At 56.2% G+C, this 27309-nt stretch overlaps 1 protein-coding gene across 2 annotated transcripts in view; it reads left to right on the top strand.

The window, feature by feature from the left end:
- stim1a (stromal interaction molecule 1a) overlaps positions 1–27309 on the top strand; it is a 101638-nt gene that overhangs the window by 68107 nt on the left and 6222 nt on the right. The window contains exons 5-11 of one of the 2 annotated variants that reach the window (XM_078401933.1): positions 5004–5119; positions 10073–10250; positions 11514–11691; positions 13129–13296; positions 17525–17625; positions 18484–18719; positions 25676–25745. In XM_078401933.1, coding sequence (XP_078258059.1) covers positions 5004–5119; positions 10073–10250; positions 11514–11691; positions 13129–13296; positions 17525–17625; positions 18484–18719; positions 25676–25745 — 1047 coding nt within the window. Of the gene's footprint in view, positions 1–5003; positions 5120–10072; positions 10251–11513; positions 11701–13128; positions 13297–17524; positions 17626–18483; positions 18720–25675; positions 25746–27309 lie in introns of both variants that reach the window. The other variant, XM_078401932.1, reaches the window with a different exon arrangement.

The raw sequence follows: 27309 nt of genomic DNA, 5'->3' as shown, positions 1-27309 counted from the left end.
CAGTACCGCCATTCATTGTGAAAATGGCTGATCATCCACAATCGGTAACCTGTGCCCAATGTCTCCCTGTATCCCCTGATCCCACTAGCCCCCAGAGTTCTATCCCGGGCCTACTGTGTCTGGGCCGACACTATAGAATGTGTAGGAAAGAACTGCAGATGCAGGTTTAAATCAAAGGTGGACACAAAATGCTGGAGTAACTCAGGGGGACAGGCAGCATCTCTGGAGAGAAGGAATGGGTGACGTTTCGGGTCGAGACCCTTCTTCAGAGAGTGAAGAAGAATCTTGATCTGAAAAGTCACCCATTCCTTCTCTCCAGAGATGCTCCCTGTTCCCCTGAGTTACTCCAGCACTCTGTGTCCACCTTGGTGTATGGAAGTTGGGAATATATGTTACAGTTGTACAAGACATTGGTCAGGCCACAGTTGGAGTATTGTGTTCTGTTTTGGTCACTCTGCTGTAGGAAGGATGTTATTAAGCTGGAAAGAGTGCAGAGAGGATTAACAAGGATGTTGCCAGGACTCGAGGGCCCGAGCTACAGGGAGAGGTTGGGCAGGCTAAGACTTTATTCCTGGGAGCGCAGGAGGATGAGGGGGATAGATAGGGTGAATGCACAGGGTTGTTTACCCAGAGTACAGGAATTAAAAAACACAGAATATAGATTTAAGGTGAGAGGGGAAAGATTTAATGGGAACCTGAGGGGTAGCTTTTTCACTCAGAGGGCAGTCACGGTAGAGTTGCTGCCTTACAGCGAATGCAGCGCCAGAGACCCGGGTTCCATCCCGACTACGGGTGCTGTCTGTACGAAGTTTGTATGTTCTCCCCGTGACTTGTGTGGGTTTTCTCCGAGATCATCGTTCTCCTCCCACACTCCAAAGACATGCAGGTTTGTAGGTTAATTGGCTTGGTAAATGTATAACAAAATTGTCCCTAGTGGGTGTAGGCTAGTGTTAGTGTGCGGGGATCGCTGGTCGGCGCGGACCCGGTGGGCCGAAGGGCCAGTTTCCGCGCTGTATCTCTAAACTAAAGGGCGGTGGGTGTATGGAACAAGCTGCCAAGGGAGGTAGTTGATGCAGGCACTATAACAACATTTAAAAGACACTTGGACAGGTACGTTGTTTAGGGGGATATGGACCGCTGGCAGGCAGGCAGGTGGGACTAGTGTAGATGGGGGGTGGACGTTGGGCTGAAGGACCTGTCTGCATGCTGTGTGACTGTGTCGAGGGAAGGCTGGGGTGCTGGCGAGCGGTGGTGATGGGGGATGTAGTCAGGGGCACAGACAAGGAATCTGTGTGGATGGGAGCGAGCAAGTCCAGGATGGTGTGTTGCCTCCCTGGTGCCAGGGTCTGAGTGGCAATCGGGCATTCCGAACCAGGACGGTGAGCAGCCAGGGCTTGTGCTCCTTTTAGTTTAGTTTAGAGATACAGCCCTTCGGCCCACCGAGTCCGCACCGACCAGCGATCCCCACACACTAGCACTATCCTACACACACTAAGGACAATTTACATTCTTTACCGAAGCAAATTAGCCAACAAACCTACACGTACTGGGAGTGTGGGAGGAAACCGGAGCACCCGGAGAAAACCCACGGGGTCACTGGGAGAACGTGCAAACTCCGTACAGACAGCACTCGTAGTCAGGATGGAACCCGGGTCTCTGGCGCTGTGAGGCAGCAACTCTACCGCTGCGCCACCATGTCACACGTTTGTGACATGAAGATACAGGCAGGAAGAGAGATGAGCTCATGTGAGGAGAAAACATAGACAATAGGTGCAGGAGGAGGCCATTCAGCCCTCCGAGCCAGCACCGCCATTCATTGTAATCATGGCTGATCATCCACAATCAGTAACCCGTGCCTGCCTTCTCCCCATATCCCTTGATTCCACTAGCCCCTAGAGCTCCATCTAACTCTCTTTTAAATTCATCCAGTAAATCGGCCTCCACTGCCATTCGGCCCTTCGAGCCAGCACCACCATTCAGTGTGATCATGGCAGATCATCCACAATCAGTAACCCGTGCCTGCCTTCTCCCCATATCCCTTGATTCCACTAGCTTACTCAACCTCTCTCTATAGCTCAGGCCCTCGAGTCCTGGCAACATCCTCGTAAATCCTTTCTGCACTCTTTCCAGCTTGATAACATCTTTCCTATAACATGGTGACCAGAACTGAGCACAATACTCCAAACGCGGCCTCTAGCTGTCTAGAACTGTCTGCTTGGGAATTGGAATGCTGTTATTCCATTACTGATCTGCAGTGTTTGCTTGGCTGTGATTTGTCAGCATCTGGTTGAAAGTCTCATTTAATAACGGATGCCTCCTGCTCCACATCACAGCGTTTCATGGAGGCATTCCTCTGAGAGTTTGAGATGAAATGATTCATTGTGAACATAGCTCTGACAGTGTTAGAGTTCTGAGCAGACTGGGTTTGCCAGGATGTTGCCCGGTCACAGCTACAGGGAGAGCTTGGACACACTTGCATTGTTTTCTCTGGAACGTCAGAGGTTGAGGAGAGACCTGATAGAAGTTTATAAAATGACGAGAGGCGTAGATAGGGGAGACAGTCACAACCTTTCCCCCAGGATGGAAATGTCCAACAGGAGAGGGCACAGCGTTGAGGTGAGAGGGGGGAAAGTTTAAAGCAGATGTGTGGGGCAAGTTTTTTACACAGAGGGTGGTGGGGGCCTGGAACGTGTTGCCAGGGGTGGTGGTGGAGGTAGATAGGTCATCGGCATTTAAGAGTCATAGAGTGGAAACAGGCCCTTCGGCCCAACTCGCCCACACCAGCCAACAATGTCCCAGCTACCCTAGTCCCACCTGCCTGCGCTTGGTCCATAATCCTCCAAACCTGTCCTATCCATGTACCTGTCCAACTGTTTCTTAAACGATGGGGTAGTCCCAGCCTCAACTATCTCCTCTGGCAGCTTGTTCCATACACCCACCACCCTCTGTGTGAAAAAGTTACCTCTCAGATTCCTATTAAATCTTTTCCCCTTCACCTTGAACCTATGTCCTCTGGTCCTCGATTCCTTTACTCTGGGCAAGAGACTGTGCATCTACCCCATCTATTCCTCTCGTGATTTTGTACACCTCTATAAGATCTCCCCTCATCCTCCTGTGCTCCATGGAATAGAGGCCCAGCCTACTCAACCTCTCCCTGTAGCTCACACCCTCTAGTCCTGGCAACATCCTCGTGAATCTTTTCTGAACCTTTTCAAGCTTGACAATATCTTTCCTATAACATGGTGCCCAGAACTGAACACAATATTCTAAATGCAGTCTCACCAACGTCTTGTACAACTGCAACATGACCTCCCAACCTCTATACTCAATACTCTGACTGATGAAGGCCAATGTTTGATCCAGACCTCGGCTGCTGTCTGTGTGGAGTTTGCACGTTCTCCCTGTCACTATCTTATCTGACTATTACTCTAAAATGGGAATATCTCAGTAGCTCTGATAGAACGTTTGTCAGGCTAAAACTGTTTGTTCAGTTTAGTTTATTGTCACGTGTACTGAGGTACAGTGAAAAGCTTTTGTTGCATGCTATCCAGCCAGCAGAAGGATTTTAGATGGAGTAACTCAGCGGGACAGGCAGCATCTCTGGAGAGACCCTTCTTCAAACCTTCGCGACTATGCGGAAGGACTATATATGATTACAATCGAGCCATTCACAGTGTAAGGGAGTAATGTTTAATGCAAGGTAAAGCCAGTAAAGTCCAATGAAGGATAGTGCGAGGGTCTCCGATGAGGTGGTTAGCAGTTCTGGACCGCTCTCTGGTTGTGGTTGCCTGATAACTGAACCATCTCCAGCACGGTGTCTGACCCGCTGAATATTTCCCATGTCTCGTGTTTTTAGCCTCAGGAATGCTGTTCAATTCTTCCTTTCCCCACAGGCCTCACTTTGCTCAGGGCCGCGCCACAGCTGGCTTTTAAGTGGCGTGAATGAGCCAGTAATCATTGCATGCGGTGACACAGTGTGATTTATTGGATGTACAGGAAATAAAACTGCAGATGCTGGTTTAAATAGAAGATAGACACAAAATGCTGGAGTAACTCAGCGGGTCAGGCAGCATCTCTGGAGTGAAGGATGTACTTCAAAACCTCACGTGCTTTTCAAGTAATCTTACCGCAACCAGAGGGCGGTGCTGACTGACTATCTACCTCTTTGGTGACCCTCGGACTATCCTCGACTGGACTTTGCTGGCTTTACCTTGCACGTTATTCCCTTATCATGTATCTGTACACTGTAAATGTACCAAATGTAATCATGTATTATCTTTCCACTGACTGGATAGACGCAACAGAAGCTGTTCACTGTACCTCCTTACACGTGATAATGAGCTGAGCTGAAGTTAAAGTTAATGTGTAACTAGCCAGGCGTGGGCCCATTGGGTCCAAACCTCTCCTGTGGACCTGACAACCCACCCCGCATTGACAATCCATGGACCCGATCCCAGCCGGGGAGTGTCCCCCGAGGCCGTGGGCGGGCGAGGGGGGGCAGGGATGGGGAGAGGGAGCCACTCACCTCGGCCCCGGGCTGCCGTCGCGTTGGTCGGAGCGAGCCGTGGACCTGTTGGGTGGAAACCTCTCCTGCAGCCGCAGCTCGGTGGCGACGGCCATCTTGTTTGGCCCTCTGCCGCAGCGCTGCACCATGGGAGGAAGGTCAGGGGAGGGGCACACTGGGATGGGCGCCGGTCCTCCCAGCGGGGGGGGAGAGCCCATTTATTAAAGTTTATTAAGTTAATTGTTTTTAAAATGTAACACAAATTGATCAATCGAGACCGCAGGGGAATGGTGAGATGGGGGGGGGGGGCCTAAAATTGTTGCACTATCATGTACCGTTTTTGCTGCCATTCGGGAACAGACAAGTATACAAACAAATATACGAATATATATACAAGATGAGAGTTTTAGCAATACATATAGATAACGTCAGTGTTTAATGCGTCCGCCTTCACGAGCCGCCCCTTGCCCCTGATGTGTGTCTTGTGTTAATGTGACAGGTTGGCGGTGAATAACCTGACCCTGGCCTGCTCTCTGCTGAAGGTCAACGACCGCAGTCACCGCCAGAAGCTGCAGCTCAAAGCTCTCGACACCGTGCTCTTCGGACCACCCCTGTGTAAGTTACCGCTCCGTCTCCACCCACCTCCCTCCCCACCAGCGTTTACACAGAGTGCCGGAGTCACTCAGCGGGTCAGGCAGCATCTGTGGAGAACATGGATAGGTGACGTTTCACAGAGTGCTGAGTAACATCAAGAAGCAGGGGGCCGAGAAGCAGCTCTACATTGCCAAGGAAGGGGTGAGTCTGCGTGCTCACGGGTGATAGCAGCAGAACTAGGCCATTCGGCCCATCAGCTCTACCCCACCATTCAATCACGGCTGATCTATCTCTCCCTCCTAACCCCATTCCCCTGCCTTCTCCCCATAACCCCTGACACCCGTCCGACCAAGAATCTATCCAACTCCGCCGTAAAAATATCCACTGACTTGTGGCCTCCACAGCCGTCTGTGGCAATGAATTCCACACATTCACCACCCTCTGACTGAAGAAATTCCTCCTCATCTCCTTCCTAAAGGAATGTCCTTTAATTCTGAGGCTGTGCCCTCTGGTCCTAGACTCTCAGGCAGCATCTGTGGAGAACATGGATAGGTGACGTTTCACAGAGTGCTGGAGTAACTCAGCGGGTCAGGCAGCATCTGTGGAGAACATGGATAGGTGACGTTTCACAGAGTGCTAGAGTAACTCAGCGGGTCAGGCAGCTAGTTACACGCAAATTTTCAGTCAGAGAGTTGTGAATCTGTGGAATTCTCTGCCTCAGAAGGCAGTGGAAGCCAATTCTCTGAATGCATTCAAGAGAGAGCTAGATAGAGCTCTTAAGGATAGCAGAGTCAGGGGGTATGGGGAGAAGGCAAGAACGGGGTACTGATTGAGAATGATCAGCCATGATCACTTTGAATGGCGGTGCTGGCTCGAAGGGCCGAATGGCCTCCTCCTGCACCTATTGTCTATTGTCTATCTCTGGAGAACATGGAGGAGGTTTACAAGAATTATCCCAGGAATGAGTGGGTTAACATATGATGAGCGTTTGTCGGCTCTGGGCCTGTAATCACTGGAGTTTAGAAGGATGGGGGGGGCCTCATTGAAACGTACAGAATAGTGAGCGGCCTGGATAGAATGGATGTGGAGAGCATGGGATCTGGAATTGAAAAACCAATACATACGAGGCTTTGGTTGCTGCATCTGTACAAGACATAGAAACATAGACAATAGGTGCAGGAGTAGGTGAACCAGCACCGCCATTCAATATGATCATGGCTGATCATCCACAATCAGTACCCCGTTCCTGCTTTCTCCCCATATCCCTTGATTCCGTTAGCCCTAAGAGCTAAATCTAACTCTTTCATGAAAACATCCAGTGAATCGGCCTCCACTGCCTTCTGTGACAGAGAATTCCACAGATTCACAACTCTCTGGGTGAAAAAGCTTTTCCTCATCTCAGTCCGACCCCTTATTCTTAAACTGTGACCCCTGGTTCTGGACTGCCCCAACATGGGGATCATTTTTCCTACATCTAGCCTGTCCAATCCTCTAAGAGGACTTTATATGTTTCTATAAGATCCCCGCTCATCCTTCTAAATCCCAGCGAATACAAGCCCAGCCGACCCATTCCTTCATCGTAAGTCAATTTCGGGAATTAACCTGGTGAACCTATGCTGCACTGCCTCAATAGCAAGAATGTCCTTCCTCAAATTAGGAGACCACAATACTCCGAGTGCGGTCTCACCAGGGCCCTGTACAACTGCAGTAGGACCTCCTTGCTCCTAAACGCATTGAAACATAGAAAATAGGTGCAGAAGGCCATTTGGCCCTTCGAACCTGCACCACCATTCACTGTCAAGTCAAGTCAAGTCAATTTTATTTGTATAGCACATTTAAAAACAACCCACGTTGACCAAAGTGCTGCACATCTGATTAGGTAAAAAAAGAAACACTGATCATCCACAATCAGTAACCCGTGCCTGCCTTCTCCCCATATCCCTTGATTCCACTAGCCCCTAGAGCTCTATCTAACTGAGGGGAGAGGGGAGAGATTTAAGAGGGTCCTCACCTTCTACACTCGGAGGGTGGTCCATATCTGGAATGAGCTGCCAGAGGAAGCTGTGGAAGTGGGTATGATTATGACTTTTAAAAGACATTTGGACAGATGTATGGATAGGCAGGGTTTAGAGATATATGGGTCAAACGCAGGCAAATGGGACTGGCCCAGAATGCCCAACTTGGCCAGCATAGACACAGTGGTCTGAATTCCTGTTTCTGCTCTGTATAGCTCTCTCTCTCTTTCTTGTTCCCTCCTTTTGCTCGCTCTATCTTTCTCTGTGTCTATCTCTCTCTCACTCTGTCTCTGACAGTCTCTCTCTCTTCCTCCCTCTTTCCCTCACCCCCTTCCTCCTCTCTCCCCCCTCTCTCCCCCCCTCCACCTCTCCCTCCCTCTGCCTCCCTTGCTTTAGGCATGTTTATTCTGGCAGTAAGTTGTACTGCATGTTGTGTTGGAAAAGTGTCCAAACAGACAGACGTCAGCTTTTCTCAAATAACAGTCCAGGAACTAAAAATAGAATTCCCTATCTCACAGCTGCTTGAAAATAGGAAGTGATAATCTGTGTTTAATCTGGGCCATATCCCTGCCGATTAATATTTCCATTGAGGGGAGATACGGCGAGTGGGTGAAGCTGGCATGAGATGCAGGCACGGTAGCGCAGCGGTAGAGTTGCTGCTTTACAGCGAATGCAGCGCCGGAGACTCAGGTTCGATCCTGACTACGGGTGCTGCACTGTAAGGAGTTTGTACGTTCTCCCCGTGACCTGCGTGGGTTTTCTCCGAGATCTTCGGTTTCCTCCCACACTCCAAAGACGTACAGGTATGTAGGTTAATTGGCTGGGTAAATGTAAAAATTGTCCCTAGTGGGTGTAGGATAGTGTTAGTGTGCGGGGATCGCTGGGCAGCACGGACTTGGTGGGCCGAAAAGGCCTGTTTCCGGCTGTATATATATGATATGTAGCAGCTTGGGCGCCAGTCTGCAGCGTCCCACTGTGGGCACTGACCCACAGTCTGCACCGTCCCACACCATCCCACTGACCCCCACCGTCCCACACCATCCCACTGACCCCCACCGTCCCACACCATCCCACTGACCCCCACCGTCCCACACCATCCCACCGTCCCACACCATCCCACACCATCCCACCGTCCCACACCATCCCACACCATCCCACCGACTCCCACACCATCCCACCGACCCCCACCGTCCCACACCATCCCACCGACCCCCACCGTCCCACACCATCCCACCGACCCACACCATCCCACCATCCCACACTGTCCCACACCATCCCACACTGTCCCACACCATCCCACCGACCCCCACCGTCCCACACCATCCCACACTGTCCCACACCATCCCACCGACCCCCACCGTCCCACACCATCCCACCGACCCACACCATCCCACCGTCCCACACTGTCCCACACCATCCCACACTGTCCCACACCATCCCACCGACCCCCACCGTCCCACACCATCCCACACTGTCCCACACCATCCCACCGACCCCCACCGACCCCCACCGTCCCACACCATCCCACCGACCCCCACCGTCCCACACCGTCCCATACTGTCCCACACCATCCCACCGACCCCCACCATCCCACACTGTCCCACACCATCCCACCGACCCCCACCGACCCCCACCGTCCCACACCATCCCACCGACCCCCACCGTCCCACACCATCCCACCGACCCCCACCGTCCCACACCGTCCCACACTGTCCCACACCATCCCACCGACCCCCACCGTCCCACACCATCCCACACTGTCCCACACCATCCCACCGACCCCCACCGTCCCACACCATCCCACCGACCCACACTGTCCCACACCGTCCCACACCATCCCACACTGTCCCACACCATCCCACCGTCCCACACCATCCCACACTGTCCCACACCATCCCACCGTCCCACACTGTCCCACACCATCCCACCGACCCCCACCGTCCCACACCATCCCACACTGTCCCACACCATCCCACTGACCCCCACCGTCCCACACCGTCCCACACTGTCCCACACCGTCCCACACTGTCCCACCGACCCCCACCGTCCCACACTATCCCACACCGTCCCACACCATCCCACACTGTCCCACACCATCCCACACCGTCCCACACCGTCCCACACCATCCCACACCGTCCCACACCGTCCCACACTGTCCCACACCATCCCACACTGTCCCACACCATCCCACACTGTCCCACACCATCCCACCAACCCACAGTCTGCACCGTCCCACAGTCTGCAGCGACCCACCGCGGGCACTGATCCACTGTCCCACCGCGGGCACTGATCCACTGTCCCACCGCGGGCACTGATCCACTGTCCCACCGCGGGCACTGATCCACTGTCCCACCGCGGGCACTGATCCACTGTCCCACCGCGGGCACTGACCCACTGTCCCACCGCGGGCACTGATCCACTGTCCCACCGCGGGCACTGATCCACTGTCCCACCGCGGGCACTGACCCACCATCCCACCTTGGGCACCGTCTGTCCCCACACCGTCCCACTGTGGATACTGCTGCTGCTGCAGGTTGGGTTACAGACAGACACAGAGTGCTGGAGTAACTCAGCGGGTCAGGCAGCATCTCTGGAGAGAAGCATTGGGAGACATTTCGGGTCAAGAAGGGTCTGGACCCGAAACATCACCCATTCCTTCTCTCCCGAGATGCTACCTGACCCGCTGAGTTACTCCAGCAGTTTATGTCTACCATCGATGTAAACCAGCATCTGCAGTTTACTTCTGGTCATCGATGATCCTGGCTTTGTTGGGCATTGATGGGGAAGTTGCAGGTAACTCTGTGCTCCACCTGTCTGCACACTCAGTGCACATCTCCTATGTGCAGTCGTCTGCTCACCTCCCATCCTTTCCACCCCTCCCCTTTACCCTTCCTCCTCTTCCTCCTCTCCCCCCCTCCGCTGCGCTCTCTGTGCTGACAGCCTCTCTGTGTGTTGCAGTAACGCGCCACAACCACCTGAAGGACTTCATGCTGGTGGTGTCCATTGTGATTGGTGTGGGTGGCTGCTGGTTTGCTTACATCCAGAACCGCTACTCCAAGGAGCACATGAAACGGATGATGAAGGACCTGGAGGGGCTACAGAAGGCCGAGCAGAGTCTGCACGACCTACAGGAGAGGTGAGCCCACCCACGGCATGCAGCCCTGGGTGCTCACACACACCCCAGGGTGCTCACACCCACCCGAAGCCTGGCACCCCAGGGTGCTCACACCCACCTGCAGCCTGGCACCCTAGGGTGCACGTTCTCTCACACAGTCTGGCAGCCCTGGGTCCTCACACCCACCCGCTGCCTGGCACCCCAGGGTGCTCACACCCATTCGCAGCCTGGCACTCCAGGGTGCTCATGCCCACCCGTGGCCTGGCACCTCAGGGTGCTGGCTCTCTCCCGTGGCCTGGCACCCTAGGATACTGGCTCTCTCACATGGTCTGGCGCCTCAGGGTGCTGGCTCTCTCCTAGGTTCTGGCACCCCAGGGTGCTGGCTCTGACCCGTGGCTCTGGCGCTGCCCGTGGTGAGCTGCTGTCAGTGTGAGTGTGTGTGTGGGTCCGGTGTTGATAGTGGGGGTACTGTACCCTGGTTTCACCCCCCCTGTCCTCCAGGCTGCTGTCAGTGTGAGTGCACTACTCTGGTCATGTGTTGTTAGTGGGGGTGGCACCGTGCTGTACCCCGTATTACCCCTGCCCCTCACCCCCCTCCATCCCTGCTGTCAGTGTCAGTGTACCACTTGGGTCAGGTGTTGTGCGTGGGGGTGCTGTACCCCGTGTTACCCAGCCTCTGACCCCCATCCCCTCCTGTTGTGGCAGGCTGCTGTCAGTGTGCGTGTGTGTCGGGTGTTATTAGTGGGGGTGCTGAACCCCGTATTACCCCAGCCTCTGACCCCCGTCGCCAGGCTGCTGTACGTGTGTGTGGGTTGGGTGTAGGGTGCTGTACCCCATGTTACCCCAGCCTCTAACCCCTGTCCCTGTTGCCAGGCTGCTGTGTGTGTGTGGGTAGTGTGTGTGGGGGTGATGTACCCTGTGTTCCCCCAGCCTCTAACCCCCCTCCCTGTCGCAGGCTGCTGTGTGTGGGGGTGCTGTACCCCGTGTTCCCCCAGCCTCTAACCCCCCCTCCTTGTCGCAGGCTGCTGTGTGTGGGGGTGCTGTACCCCATGTTACCCCAGCTTCTAACCCCCCCTCCCTGTCGCAGGCTGCTGTGTGTGGGGGTGCTGTACCCCGTGTTCCCCCAGCCTCTAACCCCCCCCTCCTTGTCGCAGGCTGTTGTGTGTGGGGGTGCTGTACCCCGTGTTCCCCCAGCCTCTAACCCCCCCTCCCTGTCGCAGGCTGCTGTGTGTGGGGGTGCTGTACCCCGTGTTCCCCTGCCTCTAACCCCCCTCCCTGTCGCAGGTTGCTGAAGGCGCAGGAGGAACACCGCTCGGTGGAGGTGGAGAAGGTGACCCTGGAGCAGAAGCTGCGGGATGAGATCAACGCGGCCAAGCAGGAGGCTCAACGTCTACGGGAGCTGAGGGAGGGAACTGTCAACCAGCTCAGCCGCCAGCGATACGCAGAGGAGGAGTTGGAACAGGTGGGAGTTGTACGTTTCACTAGCAGCACGTACGGGCCGCGGGGGGGGGGCAGACAAGGGGGGGGGAGACAGAGACAGGGGCGGGGGGAACCGGGGGGGAACAGACGGGGGGGGGGGATAGACGGGGGGGTAACCGGGGGGGACAAAGAGGAGGGGGGACAGACGGGGGGGGGGGGTAACCGGGGGGGAGACAGAGACAGGGGCGGGGGGAACCGGGGGGGAGCAGACGGGGGGGGGGGATAGACGGGGGGGGTAACCGGGGGGGAACAGACAGGAGGGGGGACAGACGGGGGGGGGGGTAACCGGGGGGGGGCGTAACCGGGGGGGGGGAGACAGAAGCGGTGGGGGACTGAGACGGTGGGAGGGGGGCAGAGACGGAGGGGGGGTAACCGGGGGGGAACAGACAGGAGGGGGGACAGACGGGGGGGTTAACCGGGGGGGGGGAGACAGAAGCGGTGGGGGGGGGGGACAGAGACAGGGGGGGGGGGGGAGAAACCAGCCCCGGGGGGGCGGTGGAGAGGGAGACCAGTCCCGGGGGGACGGGGGGGGACAGAGACCACCACTGGGGGGGTGATGGGGAATGTAGGGGTAAGGGAGAGGTGGGGGGGGGGGCAGGGGGTGACAGCCAGAGGACCACCTGTGGTGGACAGGAGATGGGAGTGGCGGGAGGGGAGGGGGCAACGAGGACGGAGGCCCATCACTGGGGTGGGGCGGAGGAGGGGTAAAGGTGAGTTAGAATGTGGAGGGGAGGGGGTAAAGTGGAGAGGATGGGGCAAGAGGGGGGTAATGGTGAGGTGAGCAAGGGGAGGAGTGGGGTAATGGGGAAGGGGGCAAGTGGAGGAGTGGGGTAATGGGGAAGGGGGCAAGGGGAGGAGTGGGGTAATGGGGAAGGGGGCAAGGGGAGGAGTGGGGGGAGAGGCAGGGGTGAGGGGGCAAGGGGAGGAGTGGGGGAGAGGCAGGGGTGAGGGGGCAAGGGGAGGAGTGGGGTAATGGGGAAGGGGGCAAGGGGAGGAGTGGGGCAGAGGCAGGGGTGAGGGGGCAAGGGGAGGAGTGGGGGAGAGGCAGAGGCAGGGGTGAGGGGGCAAGGGGAGGAGTGGGGTAATGGGGAAGGGGGCAAGGGGAGGAGTGGGGCAGAGGCAGGGGTGAGGGGGCAAGGGCAGGGAGTGGCCTTGTACCACCACTGACTGCAGATGCCGGGATGCTGAGGGGAAGGCAGAGTGCTGGAGGATCGCGGGTCCTGACCGGACGGACACCTGCTCCGTCCCTTCTCCCCCCCCCCCCCTCCACAGAGGCCGCCTGAGCCGCTGGGTTCCCCAGCGCTGGCTGCTTTGCTGCGGGGAAGGTGGGGGGCGGAGGGTGAGGGGACTGGGACCAGGGAAAGGGGCAGCTAGAGGGAGAGAGAAGCTGGGAAATGAAACGGTGAGCTGTCTCTGGCAGGTCCGCACGGCACTGAAGAAGGCGGAGAAGGAGCTGGAGTCACGGGGCAGCTGGTCGCCGCCCAACAGCCTGCAGAAGTGGCTGCAACTCACGCACGAGGTGGAGGTCCAGTACTACAACATCAAGAAGCAGGGGGCCGAGAAGCAGCTCTACATTGCCAAGGAAGGGGTGAGTCTGCGTGCTCACGGGTGATAGCAGCAGAACTAGGCCATTCGGCCCATCAGCTCTACCCCACCATTCAATCACGGCTGATCTATCTCTCCCTCCTAACCCCATTCCCCTGCCTTCTCCCCATAACCCCTGACACCCGTCCGACCAAGAATCTATCCAACTCCGCCGTAAAAATATCCACTGACTTGTGGCCTCCACAGCCGTCTGTGGCAATGAATTCCACACATTCACCACCCTCTGACTGAAGAAATTCCTCCTCATCTCCTTCCTAAAGGAATGTCCTTTAATTCTGAGGCTGTGCCCTCTGGTCCTAGACTCTCAGGCAGCATCTGTGGAGAACATGGATAGATGACGTTTCAGGTCGGAAGAGAAGAACTTCATAACTATGGATTATCAGACAAACAAAACAATCAGTTCAGTTCAGTTGAGTTTATTGTCACGTGTACAGAGGTACAGTGAAAAGCTTTTTTTGTGTGCTAACCAGTCAGTGGAAAGACAATAAATGATTATAAATATTGGATTACAATTACATGATTGGAGTCTGGCGATGGGTCTCGACCCGAAATGTCACCCATTCCTTCTCTCCAGAGATGCTGCCTGACCCGCTGAGTTACTCCAGCACTCTGTGAAACGTCACCTATCCATGTTCTCCACAGATGCTGCCTGACCCGCTGAGTTACTCCAGCACTCTGAAACGTCACCTATCCATGTTCTCCACAGATGCTGCCTGACCCGCTGAGTTACTCCAGCACTCTGTGAAACGTCATCTATCCGGTGGGCCGAAGAGCCTGTTTCCGCGCTGTGTCTCTAAACTAAACTAAACTAATGTAAACTAGACAGTGTGATTGACAGAAGTATGAGCTGTTCCCATGGGGGTTGCCATGCTGCTGAGGTGTTTCCTGCCATTTTTGATTTTCGCATCATAGATTGAGAAGCATGAGTTTAGCAAAGTGAACTCCTAGGAGGATTTTATACAACCTCTCTCCCTCTTTATCTCTCGTCCCTCACCTCCCCATTTCATCATCAATGCCTCTACTTCCTCAGAAGATTGAGGAGATTCAGTCTGTTGATGAATGGTCACGAGCGTTGACAAGAGCTTCTAGAGGACAGAGGGTTGCAGATGCACAGAGCAGTCACAGAGTCTTGTTAATAGCCCAGCGTAAACCTATTAATAGTCCAGAGACAACCTGGAGGTTTGCAACGCCAGGTCTGGTCCTGTAAGCTTCTGCCTGCCTCACGTGTACGTGGCTGGAAACAAGCAAAGTAGCAAAGAACAAAGTAACGTAGGCTGGCTCTCTATTCCATGGAGCGCAGGAGGATGAGGGGGGATCTTATAGAGGTGTACAAAATCATGAGAGGAATAGATCGGGTAGATGCACAGTCTCTTGCCCAGAGTAGGGGAATCGAGGACCAGAGGACATAGGTCAATTGACACGGCCTCCGGCCGGCCCCCCATGTCCAAGACAAAGGTTGTCTGTCCGTGCTCCAGCACCCGGTACGGGCCCTCATACGGCCTCTGGAGTGTCGTCCGGTGGGCGTCATGGCGCAGGAACACAAAGGCGCAGTCCCGGAGGGCCGATGGCACATAAGGGCGGAATGTCCCATGGCGGGACGTCGGCACGGGTGCGAGCTTGCCAACTCGCTCTCGGAGGCGCTGTAGGGTGGACGAGGGCGGTTCCTCTCACCCCGGCAACGAGGGCACGAACTCCCCGGGCACCGTGAGCGGAGACCCGTATACGAGCTCCGCTGATGATGAAGCCAGGTCCTCCTTGGGCGCAGTCCGGATGCCCAGCAAAACCCATGGTAGCTCGTCCATCCAGTCGGGGCCGGAGAGTCGCGCCTTCAGCGCTGTCTTCAGCTGCCGGTGGAACCTCTCCACCAGGCCGTTTGCCTGCGGGTGATAGGCCGTGGTGTGGTGCAGCCGCACGCCCAACAGGTGGGCCATGGCCGACCACAGCTTAGAGGTGAACTGTGGCCCCCGGTCCGATGAGATGACCACCGGCACCCCAAAGCGAGCGATCCAGTGCGCGGCCAATGCACGAGCGCATGTAGATGTGGATGTGTCGGCCAGCGGTATGGCCTCCGGCCACCGCGTGAAGCGGTCCACCACCATGAGGAGGTGTGTGATGCCCCGGGACGGCGGGCGAGGGCCCACAATGTCCACGTGCAGGTGGTCGAAACGCCGGCAAGGTAGACCGATCTCCAGGAGTGGCGCCCGGACGTGGCGTTGAATCTTTGCCGTCTGGCACGGAATGCAGGTGCGGGCCCAGTGGCCAACCTGCTTGCGCAGACCGTGCCACATGAACCGCGCAGCTACCAGTGCGGTCGTCGCCCGGATGGATGGGTGAGCCAGCCCGTGGACCACGTCGAACACCCTCCGGCGCCACGTGGCCGGAACGCTGGGGCGCGGCTGACCTGCCGACACATCGCACTGTATCGTCGCTCCTCCGGGGCCGAGGGGAACATCCTCAAGGCGGTAGGCGGGCATCTCCCCGTCCGTTAGCTGGGCCTCCGCCAGGGCAGAATAATCAATGCCGGGCGCCACTTCTAAAACGGCATTAATGGCGGGGCGAGACAATGCGTCGGCCACCCGGTTTTCCTTCCCCTCGATGAAGCGGATGGAGGTGGTGAACTCAGAGATGTACGCCAACTGGCGCTACTGTCGGGCGGACCACGGGTCGGAGACCTTTGCCAGGGCGAACGTGAGCGGCTTGTGGTCCGTGTATGCGGTGAACGGGCGGCCCTCCAGGAAATAGCGGAAGTGGCGAACGGCCAGGTACAGGGCTAGGAGCTCGCGGTCAAATGTGCTGTACTTCCTCTGGGCGTTGTTGAGGTGCCGGCTGAAGAAGGCCAGGGGGCGCCAACCCTCGTACGTCAGTTGCTCCAGCACGGCACCAATCGCCAACTGTGAGGCGTCCACCGTAAGGGCTGTCGGGGCATCCTCCCGTGGGTGAACCATCAGCACAGCCCGAACCAGGGCCTCGTTCGCGCCGTCGAAAGCTGTTTTTACGCTTCCCCGCCAGCAACTCGTATAGCGGCCGCATGATGTGGGCCGCGGATGGCAGGAACCGGTGATAAAACGCCACCATGCCGACGAACTCCTGCAGACCGCGCACCGAGGCCGGACGGGGAAACCGGTGGATGGCGTCGACTTTGTCCGGCAGGGGAACCGCGCCTTGCGAGGACACACGGTGACCCGTCTGATAACTGAGTAATAAATCAAATGCCCCAAAATACCCGTCTCCTCGCCTTTATTTCGGGCCTCTCTCGACGCGCCACATTGGTGACCTCGACGGTCCATTCATAGTAGGATGGACATACGATGGAAAGCCGACCGTCCGTCCAGCTCGCAGGCCGACTAGGCCGCAGCTGTCGACGCGGTAGCCATCAAGCTCCCGACCTTCGGACCACCCGGGCTCGCGTTTGGTTTTACCAAGCGGAGGCCCAGTTCCAGTTGCGGGGCAACACAAAGGATGACACACGTTTTTTCCACCTGGTGGGAGCCCTTGACCAGGACACGGCCAAAGAGGTCACCAATGTGGCGCGTCGAGAGAGGCCCGAAATAAAGGCGAGGAGCCGGGTATTTTGGGGCGTTTGATTTATTACTCAGTTATCAGACGGGTCGAGTCTGCTGGGATGGCTTCGCGCCCAAAACCTTGTCCTTATATACCCAGTACAGGACCGCCCCCATGGACTGGTCCATTCCCGTGCCGAGGGGTCGGTAGTGGTATGGCCCGACCCTTGGGAGCCGCCACAGGGGATCTTATTGAAAGATATAAGATTATTAAGGGGTTGGACACGTTAGAGGCAGGAAACATGATCCCAATGTTGGGGGAGTCCAGAACCAGGGGCCACAGTTTAAGAATAAGGGGGAGGCCATTTAGAACGGAGATGAGGAAAAACTTTTTCAGTCAGAGAGTTGTGAATCTGTGGAATTCTCTGCCTCAGAAGGCAGTGGAGGCCAATTCTCTGGATGCTTTCAAGAGAGAGCTAGATAGAGCTCTTAAGGATAGCGGAGTCAGGGGGTATGGGGAGAAGGCAGGAACGGGGTACTGATTGAGAATGATCAGCCACGATCACATTGAATGGCAGTGCTGGCTCGAAGGGCCGAATGGCCTCCTCCTGCACCTATTGTCTATTGTCTATAAATGAATTGTTCCGTTTCTGGACATGTGATTATAAAACGCCCCTGTCTCTTCCTCCTTTCCCCATTCCCCACCTTCAGGCAGAGAAGATCAAGAAGAAGAGGAACACCTTGTTTGGGACATTCCATGTCGCGCACAGCTCCTCCCTGGACGATGTCGATCACAAAATCCTCGCTGCAAAGTGAGCACTGGGCACTGGGTGAAAGGGGCACTCGTGGCCCCATATCTGAGGAAGGATGTGCTGGCTCTGGAGAGGGTCCAGAGGAGGTTTACGAGAATGATCCCAGGAATGAGTGGGTTTGTCGGCACTGGGCCTGTACTCACTGGAGTTTAGAAGAATGAGGGGGGATCTCATTGAAACGTACAGAATAGTGAGCGGCCTGGATAGAGTGGATGTGGAGAGGATGTTTCCACTAGTGGGAGAGTCTAGGACCAGAGGGCACAGCCTCAGAATGAAAGGACGTTCCTTTAGGAAGGAGATGAAGAGGAATTTCTTTAGTCGGAGGATGGTGAATCTGTGGGATTCTTTGCCACAGACGGCTGTGGAGGCCACAAGTCAGTGGGTATGTTTAAGGCAGAGATGGACAGATTGTTGATTAGTGCGGGTGTCAGGGGTTATGGGGAGAAGGCAGGAGAATGGGCCTGAACCAGCTCTGGGAGTGGGTGTGAGGGGTGGCATGGGATCGGGTGTGAGGGGTTTCTGCACCTTCTGGGGGCCGGGGGCAGGGAGGGGGTGGAATGGCAGGGGTGGGACAGGCCTGTGATGACCTTCTCTGGGTGGGGCTGGGTTATGTGGGTGGCGGGGGGTGAGTAATGGGGGGTTGGGGCTGGGGCTGGGGTGTGGGGGGGGTGGGGCTGGGTTACTGGGGTGTGGGGCTGTGTTACAGGGGTGGGGTGGGGTGGTATAGAGCCCGCGGTGAGCTGCCTCAGTCTGAAGAAGGGTCTCAACCCGAAAGGTCTCCCATTCCTTCTCTCCCGAGATGCTCCCTGACCCGCTGAGTTACTCCAGCACTGTGTGTCTACCTTCTCTCTGTCACAGGCAGTCACTGAGTGAGGTCACAGCGGCACTGCGGGAACGTCTGCATCGCTGGCAGCAGTTGGAGCTGCTGTGCAACTTCCAGATCGTCAATAACCCCGGGATCAGTATCCTACACTCCGCGCTCAACATGGATCCAAGCTGGCTTGGACAATCGCGATCCACCCCGACACACTTCATCCTCACCGATGACCTGGACGATATGGAAGAGGAGCTGGTGACCCCAGTCACCCTCCAATGTAAGTCACCCCTCCCCTTCCCTTCCCCTTCCTCTCCACAAACAAGTATCGCCTCAATTCCCACAGTCTCAGGCCATTAAAGATGCCATTCGGCTGCAAAGAAGGACGTCCTTGCAGTTGAGGCAGTGCAGCGTAGGTTCACCAGGTTAATCCCGGGATGGCGGGACTGTCATATGAGGAAAGATTGGAAAGACTGGGCTTGTATTCACTGGAGTTTAGAAGGATGAAACATAGAAACATAGAAAATAGGTGCAGGAGTAGGCCATTCAGCCCTTCGAGCCTGCACCGCCATTCAATATGATCATGGCTGATCATCCAGCTCAGTAACCTGTACCTGCCTTCTCTCCATACCCCCTGATCCCTTTAGCCACAAGGGCCACATCTAACTCCCTCTTAAATATAGCCAATGAACTGGCCTCAACTACCTTCTGTGGCAGAGAAATCCACAGACTCGCCACTCTCTGTGTGAAGAAATGTTTTCTCATCTCGGTCCTAAAAGACTTCCCCCTTATCCTTAAGCTGTGACCCCTGGTTCTGGACTTCCCCAACATTGGGAACAATCTTCCCGCATCTAGCCTCTCCAACTCCTTAAGAATTTTATATGTTTCAATAAGATCCCCCCTCAGTCTTCTAAATTCTAGCGAGTACAAGCCTAGTCTATACAGTCTTTCTTCATATGAAAGTCCTGCTATTCCAGGGATCAATTTGGTGAACCTTCTCTGTACTCCCTCTAAGGTTAGAATGAGAGGGGATCTTATAGAGACGTATACAATTATAAAATTGTACACTAGATGCAGGAAACATGTTCCCAATGTTGGGGAAGTCCAGGGGCCACAGTCAGAATAAAGGGGAGGCCATTTAAAACTGGTGAGAAGAAACTTTTTCACCCAGAGAGTTGTGAATCTGTGGAATTCTCAAGAACCGGAGGGCATAGGTTTTAGATGAGAGGGAAAAGATTTAATTGGAACCTGAGGGGCAAATTTTTAACTCAGAGGTTCTTGAAGTAGTTACATGGAATGAGTTGACAGAGGAGGCCATTGAGACAGGAACTATAACAACATGTCAAAGACATTTGGACGGGTACATGGATAGGTAATGTTTGGAGGGGTATGGGACAAACACCGACTGCTAGGATTGTGTAGGTGGGGCATGTTGGCTAGCATGTGTGAGTTGGGCTGAAGGGTCTGCATCGAAGTGATTGAAGGAATGCAGCCTAGGTTCACCAGGTTAATTGTGCAGCCTAGGTTCACCAGGTTAATTGTGCAGTGTAGGTTCACCAGGTTAATTGTGCAGCCTAGGTTCACCAGGTTAATTGTGCAGCCTAGGTTCACCAGGTTAATTGTGCAGTGTAGGTTCACCAGGTTAATTGTGCAGCCTAGGTTCACCAGGTCAATTGTGCAGTGTAGGTTCACCAGGTTCATTCCTGGGATGGTGGGACTGTCGTATGTTGAAAGAATGGGTCGACTGGGCTTGTATTCACTGGAATTTAGAAGGATGAGAGGGGATCTTATTGAAACATATATTATTAAGGGATTGGACACGTTAGAGGCAGGAAACATGTTCCCAATGTTGGGGGAGTCCAGAACCAGGGGCCACAGTTTAAGAATAAGGGGTCGGCCATTTAGAACGGAGATGAGGAAAAACTTTTTCAGTCAGAGAGTTGTGAATCTGTGGAATTCTCTGCCTCAGAAGGCAGTGGAGGCCAATTCACTGGATGTTTTCACGAGAGAGTTAGATTGAGTTCTTAATGATAGCGGAGTCAGGGGGTATGGGGAGAAGGCAGGAACGGGGGTACTGATTGTGGATGATCAGTCATGATCACAGTGAATGGCGGTGAAGGGCCGAATGGCCTCCTCCTGCACCTATTGTCTATGTTTATTTGCACATTAGCGTGATGCTTTAAATGATGAGATGCCGGGCAGTTCTTGTCCTTGTGCCAGGTGAGCAAGTTCCTGAATGCGTCTCTGCCGTGTCACAGCGTGTGGTTGCCCAAGTGTGCCATGCTAGCCTGACTGGCACAGCACCTGCTGGTCCAGAGGGTCCAGAGGAGGTTTACAAGAACGATCCCAGCAATGAGTGGGTTAACCTATGATGAGCGTTTGTGGGCACTGGGCCTGTACTCGCTGGAGTTTAGAAGGATGAGGGGGGACCTCATTGAAACGTACAGAATAGTGAGCGGCCTGGATAGAGTGGATGTGGAGAGGATGTTTCCACTAGTGGGAGAGTCTAGGACCAGAGGGCACAGCCTCAGAATTAAAGGACGTTCCTTTAGGAAGGAGATGAGAAATTTCTTTAGTCAGAGGGTGGTGAATCTGTGGAATTTATTGCCACAGACGGCTGTGGAGGCCACAAGTCAGTGGGGATATTTAAGGCGGAGATTGACGGATTCTTGATTAGTGCGGGTGTCAGGGGTTACGGGGAGAAGGCAGGGGAATGGGGTTGGGAGGGAGAGGTAGATCAGCCGTGATTGAATGGTGGAATAGACTCGATGGGCCGAATGGCCTAATTCTGCTCCTATCACATGAACTAATGACTGTGTTGTGTGAACATGTTCCTGTTTTTTTTCACGGATTGTTTGGGACCAGATATGGCATGGTTAATGGATCACAGAGTCACTGAGCGGTCCCGAACCCCTCTGGACAGTCTGTCGACGTGGAGCTCCAGCGGTTTGACATTACATCTATACATATCCCCTTTGCCTCCTAATCATCACTCCTGCTCACCAGCCAGGGCATGCTGTGCTTCCTGACCTGCTGTTGCCAGTCACCACAGTGGCAGCGATGGGCACGGGGAGACATGGGTCAGACGCTAGGACAATCTGCAGATGCCGGTCTAAATCAAAGGTAGGCACGACATGCTGGTGTAACTCAACGGCTCAGGCAGCATCTCTGGAGAGAAGGAATGGGTGACATTTCAAGGGTCTCGACCCGAAACATCACCCATTCCTTCTCTCCAGAGATGCTGCCTGACCCGCTGAGTTACTCCAGCATTCTGTGTCTACCTTGGGTCAGCTGCTAGTCGTTCATCCCTTGGGTCACCCGGGACTTGCACGCGGAGTAGATCAGAGGTCAGGGCTAATAAGCTCAGTATACCACCCAGGCACCTCCAGCACCAGAGGTCAGGGCTAATCTAGCTCAGTATACCACCCAGGCACCTCCTGCACCAGAGGTCAGGGCTAATCTAGCTCAGTATACCACCCAGGCACCTTCAGCGCCCAGATGACCAGAGAGTTGGTGCAGCGGCCATTGTGTGGAAGAGCACAGTGGGGTGGAGAGAGGATGGCAGGTCGGGCAGAGTGTTGGCAGGTGGCGTGTGGTCCTGGCAAATGCAAGCCAATACACTTTGGGAAGTCAAGTCAGGATAGGACATGGCCAGTAAAGGAATGTGGATGAACAGAGAGATCTTGGGATTCAGGTCCACGCTTCCCTGAAAGTGGCAACACAGGTGGATGCACAGGTGGACAAGGAGGCCTGTGGCCTGCCTGCCTTCATGGGCTCAGCGGGTCAGGCAGCATCTGTGGAGAACATGGATAGGTGATGTTTCACAGAGTGCTGGAGTAACTCAGCGGGTCAGGCAGCATCTGTGGAGAACATGGAGTGCTGGAGTAACTCAGTGCTGGAGTAACTCAGCGGGTCAGGCAGCATCTCGGGAGTGAAGGAATGGGTGATGTTTCTGGTTGAGACCCTTCTTCCGACTGATGTCAGGGGAGGGGGCGGGACAAAGATAGATTGTAGTCAGAGCCAGGAAGACTAGTGGGAGAACTGGGAAGGGGGAAGGGATGGAGCGGGAGGTGAGCCTACGCGTGGTGCTTTGTGGAGTTGTCTGCACACTGCAGTAAGGGTGGGTTTGTGCTGGAGTGGGTGCAGCTGACTGGCTCGGCTGGGTCTGTTACCCTGGACTTCATGAGGCTGAGGGTGACCTGGCAGAGGGGTGGTAGGTATTGATCGGTGCTGTAGATAATCAGGTATTGAAAGCAAGGCAGTGTAGGTTTGTGGATGGAGATGTAAAGGGCACTTGTTGTACAGAGTGGTTGCCATCTGGACACGGGAGCAGGATGTTTGTCACCAGCCCACACACGAGGGGGAGGGGAGGGGTAACAGCCGGGCCTGGGGAGGGGGGGCCTGGGGAGGGGAGGGAGGGTCAGTGCGGGGGGGTCACTGCCTACAGCGGGCGGGTGGGTGTAGGGGGGAGCGCAGGGGGTAGTGGGGTGGGGTGGGGAGGGTCGGTGGGTAAGGGGGGCTAGGTCACTGCCTACAATGGGCGGGTGGGTGTAGGGGGAGCGCAGGGGGTAGTGGGGTGGGGTGGGGAGGGTCGGTGGGTACAGGGGGGCTAGGTCACTGCCTACAATGGGCGGGTGGGTGTAGAGAGGAGGGTCGGTGGGTACGGGGGGGCTAGGTCACTGCCTACAATGGGCGGGTGGGTGTAGAGAGGAGGGTCGGTGGGTACGGGGGGCTAGGTCACTGCCTACAGCGGGTACAAAGCATCATTCCTCCATGTCACTGACTACCCACCAATACACCAGCGCCACCAGGGCAGAGACTAACCCCACCGCCGCACGCCACTAAACCCCTCTGGGTTATTCAGCTTCTCTCAGCTCTGACTCACACGCTCCTGCCTCACTCCCACCCCTCTCCTCACACCCCACCTCCCTCCCACCCCTCTCCTCACACCCCACCTCCCTCCCTCCCCTCTCCTCACACCCCACCTCCCTCCCTCCCCTCTCCTCACACCCCACCTCCCTCCCACCCCTCTCCTCACACCCCACCTCCCTCCCACCCCTCTCCTCACACCCCACCTCCCTCCCTCTCTCCCTCCCTCCCTCAGCCCCCCTGCCCCTCTGATGGTCCCCCCTACCGCCCCATTCTTTCTCATAACTTCCTCCTCTTTCCTCTTCCTCCCCTCCCTCTTGTTTCTCCCGCTCTCCCTCCCCCTTTCTCTCTCTCCCCCTCTCTCTACCCCTCTCTCTCTCTCTCTCTCCCCCTCCCTCTCCCTCTCTCTACCCCTCTCTCTCCCCCCCTCCCTCCCCCTCTCTCTCCCCCTCTCTCTCCTCCCCTCCCTCTCCCTCCCTCTCCCCCTCTCTCCCTCTCTCTGACACTGACTGAGCTGGGGTGAAGGTGCCTCTCTCTGGTCTAACCCCCCCTTGTGGTTAACAGCCGCTAGTGCCCGGCTTGTCGGCCCCCTCGTGTTTTTGCACACAGGCCCCGTCTAATCCCTGCCTGGCACTCCCGGCACGTGGTTTGTTCCGTGTGGGAGGGGAGGGCACTGGGACCATGGCCCAATCACCCCGCTCCCGCCAGGGGCAGCTGGATGCCAGCCGGCACTGCCAGCCTTGCCCAGAGCAGGGACCATGCCCCTGCCCTCCATGGCCAGGGTGGGTGAGGCCCGGCTGCCAGCTGCACCCACAAACCCTGGATCAGCCCATGATGCTGAAACCCCCCGGCTAAACGCACAGTGCTGGAGAAACCCAGCGGGGCAGGAGGGGGTGGGCAGGAGGGGGTGGGCTGGCAGCCTGTGTGGGCTGGAGGGGGTGGGCTGGAGGGGGTGGGCTGGCAGCCTGTGTGGGCAGGAGGGGGTGGGCTGGAGGGGGTGGGCTGGCAGCCTGTGTGGGCTGGAGGGGGGTGGGCTGGCAGCCTGTGTGGGCAGGAGGGGGTGGGCTGGAGGGGGTGGGCTGGAGGGGGTGGGCTGGAGGGGGTGGGCTGGAGGGGGTGGGCTGGAGGGGGTGGGCTGGAGGGGGTGGGCTGGCAGCCTGTGTGGGCAGGAGGGGGGGTGGGCTGGAGGGGGTGGGCTGGCAGCCTGTGTGGGCTGGAGGGGGTGGGCTGGAGGGGGTGGGCTGGAGGGGGTGGGCTGGCAGCCTGTGTGGGCAGGAGGGGGTGGGCTGGAGGGGGTGGGCTGGCAGCCTGTGTGGGCAGGAGGGGGTGGGCAGGAGGGGGTGGGCTGGAGGGGGTGGGCTGGAGGGGGTGGGCTGGCAGCCTGTGTGGGCAGGAGGGGGTGGGCTGGAGGGGGTGGGCTGGAGGGGGTGGGCTGGAGGGGGTGGGCTGGCAGCCTGTGTGGGCAGGAGGGGGGTGGGCTGGAGGGGGTGGGCTGGAGGGGGTGGGCTGGCAGCCTGTGTGGGCAGGAGGGGGTGGGCTGGCAGCCTGTGTGGGCAGGAGGGGGGGGGCAGCGATTCAGGACGGGACCCTTCCTCACACTGGCCGAACAGCAGGAGCAGAGGGAATGTCAGCTGGCAGTGGGAATCTGAGCCGGCAGTGGGAATGTCAGCCAGTCAGTGGGAATGTGAGCTGGACAGTGGGAATGTCAGCCAGACAGTGGGAATGTGAGCTGGACAGTAGGAATGAGACGGGCAGTGGGAGTGTCAGTCGGACAGTGGGAATGTCAGTGGGAATGTGCCAGACAGTGGGAATGTCAGTCGGACAGTGGGAATATCAGTGGGAATCTGAGCCGGACAGTGGGAATGTGTGCTGGACAGTGGGAATGTCAGTGGGAATCTGAACCGGACAGTGGGAATGTCAGTGGGAATCTCAGCCGGATAGTGGGAATGTCAGTGGGAATCTCAGCCGGATAGTGGGAATGAGCCGGACAGTGGGAATGTCAGTGGGACTGTGAGCCAGACAGTGGGAATGTGCTGGACAGTGGGAATGGCAGCAGGGGAGGGGGCTGGCTGAGGAAGGGTGCCGACAGAAGCAGTTGTCCCTATGCCCTCCACAGTGGCTGTCCGAGCCGCTGGCTTCCTCCAGCACCGTGCGTGTGCGTGTGTTATCAGCTGGCAGCTCCCTGCACTCTGTACCTGCGGCCGCCCAGTGGCGTGGCAGCGGGCACTGCCTGGTCAGCCCTTGGGCGGAGCTGCCCACTGGGCGGTCAGCGGCTGGGGTGGGCGGGCAGGCGGGCGGGTGCACCTTCCCCTTGCTCTAACTCTCTCTCTCTCTCTCTCTCTCTCTCTCTCTCTCTCTTGCTCACAGCCTCTCTCAGCGCACACCCGTCGGTTCGCCATCGGCATGTGGAAGGCCAGCACACCGTGCCATCACAGAGGTTGGTAGAAGGGTTTAATGCCGGCCCGGGTGAACCACTTCAGTGGAGCAGCAGGGGGTCTCTGCGCCGTGTGCCAAGCCTCTCCTACACCTGCCCCTGCTCCGACGTGTTTGGACCCACAGTGTCCTCCTCCTGCACTCACTCACACTGCTTCCATCACCTCTCCCACTACCCTTCACTGGAAACCATTGCTGACCTCCCCCCTCCTGATGTCACAGCTGGGACCCGCGTACGGACTCGCAGTTACGGGTACGGCTCCTCTCATTCTTCCTGCCTGCTCCCGCTTGCTCTCTCTCTCTCTCTCTCTCTCTCTCTCTCTCTCTCTCTCTCTCTCTCTCTCTCTCTCTCTCTCTCTCGCTCTCTCTCTCTCTCTCTCGCTCTCTCTCTCTCTCTCTCGCTCTCTCTCTCTCTCTCTCTCTCTCTCTCTCTCTCTCTCTCTCTCTCTCTCTCTCTCTCTCGCTCTCTCTCTCATGCTCACCGCCGAGATGCCTGTGCGTGTGTGTGCACGTGTGTGTCAGCGTGCGTGCCTGTGCCCACACGTGTGCACCTGTGTGAGTCAGCATGTGGGGGTGTGTCTGTGCCCATGCATGTTTGTGCGTGTGTGTTAGCATCCATGTCTATGGGTGCATGTCAGTGTGAACGTGTCTGTATGTCAGCATGCGTGACCACGTGTGTGTGTCAACGTGCATGACCATGTGGGTCTGAGTGCTTGACTGCGCACGTGTGTCAGCATACGTGTCTGCATGTGTGTGTCTGTGTTCGTGTCTATGCGGGTGTGTGCACATATGTCTGCGCGTGTGTGTGTGCATGTCTATGCTGATGTATGTGTGCGTGTGTGTGCTGGTGTGTGTCTGCATGTGTGTGTGCATGTGTGTCTGCTGGTGTATGTGTGCGTGTCTATGCTGGTGAGGGTGTACGTGTCTATGCTTTGTGTGTGCGTGTGTGTCTGCTGGTGTGTGTGTCTGCGTGCGTGTGTGTCTGCTGGTGTGTGTGTGCTTGTCTATGCTGGTGTGTGTAAGTGTGACTGTTTCCATGCGTGTGTCTGATTGTATGTGTGTGCGTGTGTGTGTTTTCATGCCTTTGAACGTGTGGAGCTTGTGCTTCTGTGTGCATTTGTTATTCATGAAGCTTGAAGAGTGTATAATTGTCACACGTAATGACAATGACGTAATGATCTTGGAGTTTAGAGATATCAGATTAATAAGGGACTCGAGGTAAAGGAACCGCTTGCAGGTCGTGGCCATAATATGATTAGGTTTAATCTGCAATTTGAGAGACAGAAGGTTAAACCAGGAATGTCAGTGTTGCAGTTGAACAAAGGGGACTATGAAGGCATGAGAGAGGAGCTGGCCAAGGTCGACTGGAAAGGGATCTTAGCAGGAATGACGGTGGAACAGCAATGGCAAGAATTCCTGGGCATAATCCGGAAGAGGCAGGATAATTTCATTCCAAAGAGGAAGAAAGATTCTAAGGGGAGTAGGAGGCAACCGTGGCTGACAAGGGAAGTTAGGGATGGAATAAAACTAAAAGAAAAGATGTATAACACAGCAAAGAGTAGCGGGAA

This window comes from Rhinoraja longicauda, chromosome 7, assembly GCF_053455715.1.
Source record: "Rhinoraja longicauda isolate Sanriku21f chromosome 7, sRhiLon1.1, whole genome shotgun sequence".
In the NCBI taxonomy this organism is placed as follows: Eukaryota; Metazoa; Chordata; class Chondrichthyes; order Rajiformes; family Arhynchobatidae; genus Rhinoraja; species Rhinoraja longicauda.
Note: the sequence above shows the minus strand (reverse complement) of the source record. Positions and strands in the feature narration are given on the sequence as shown.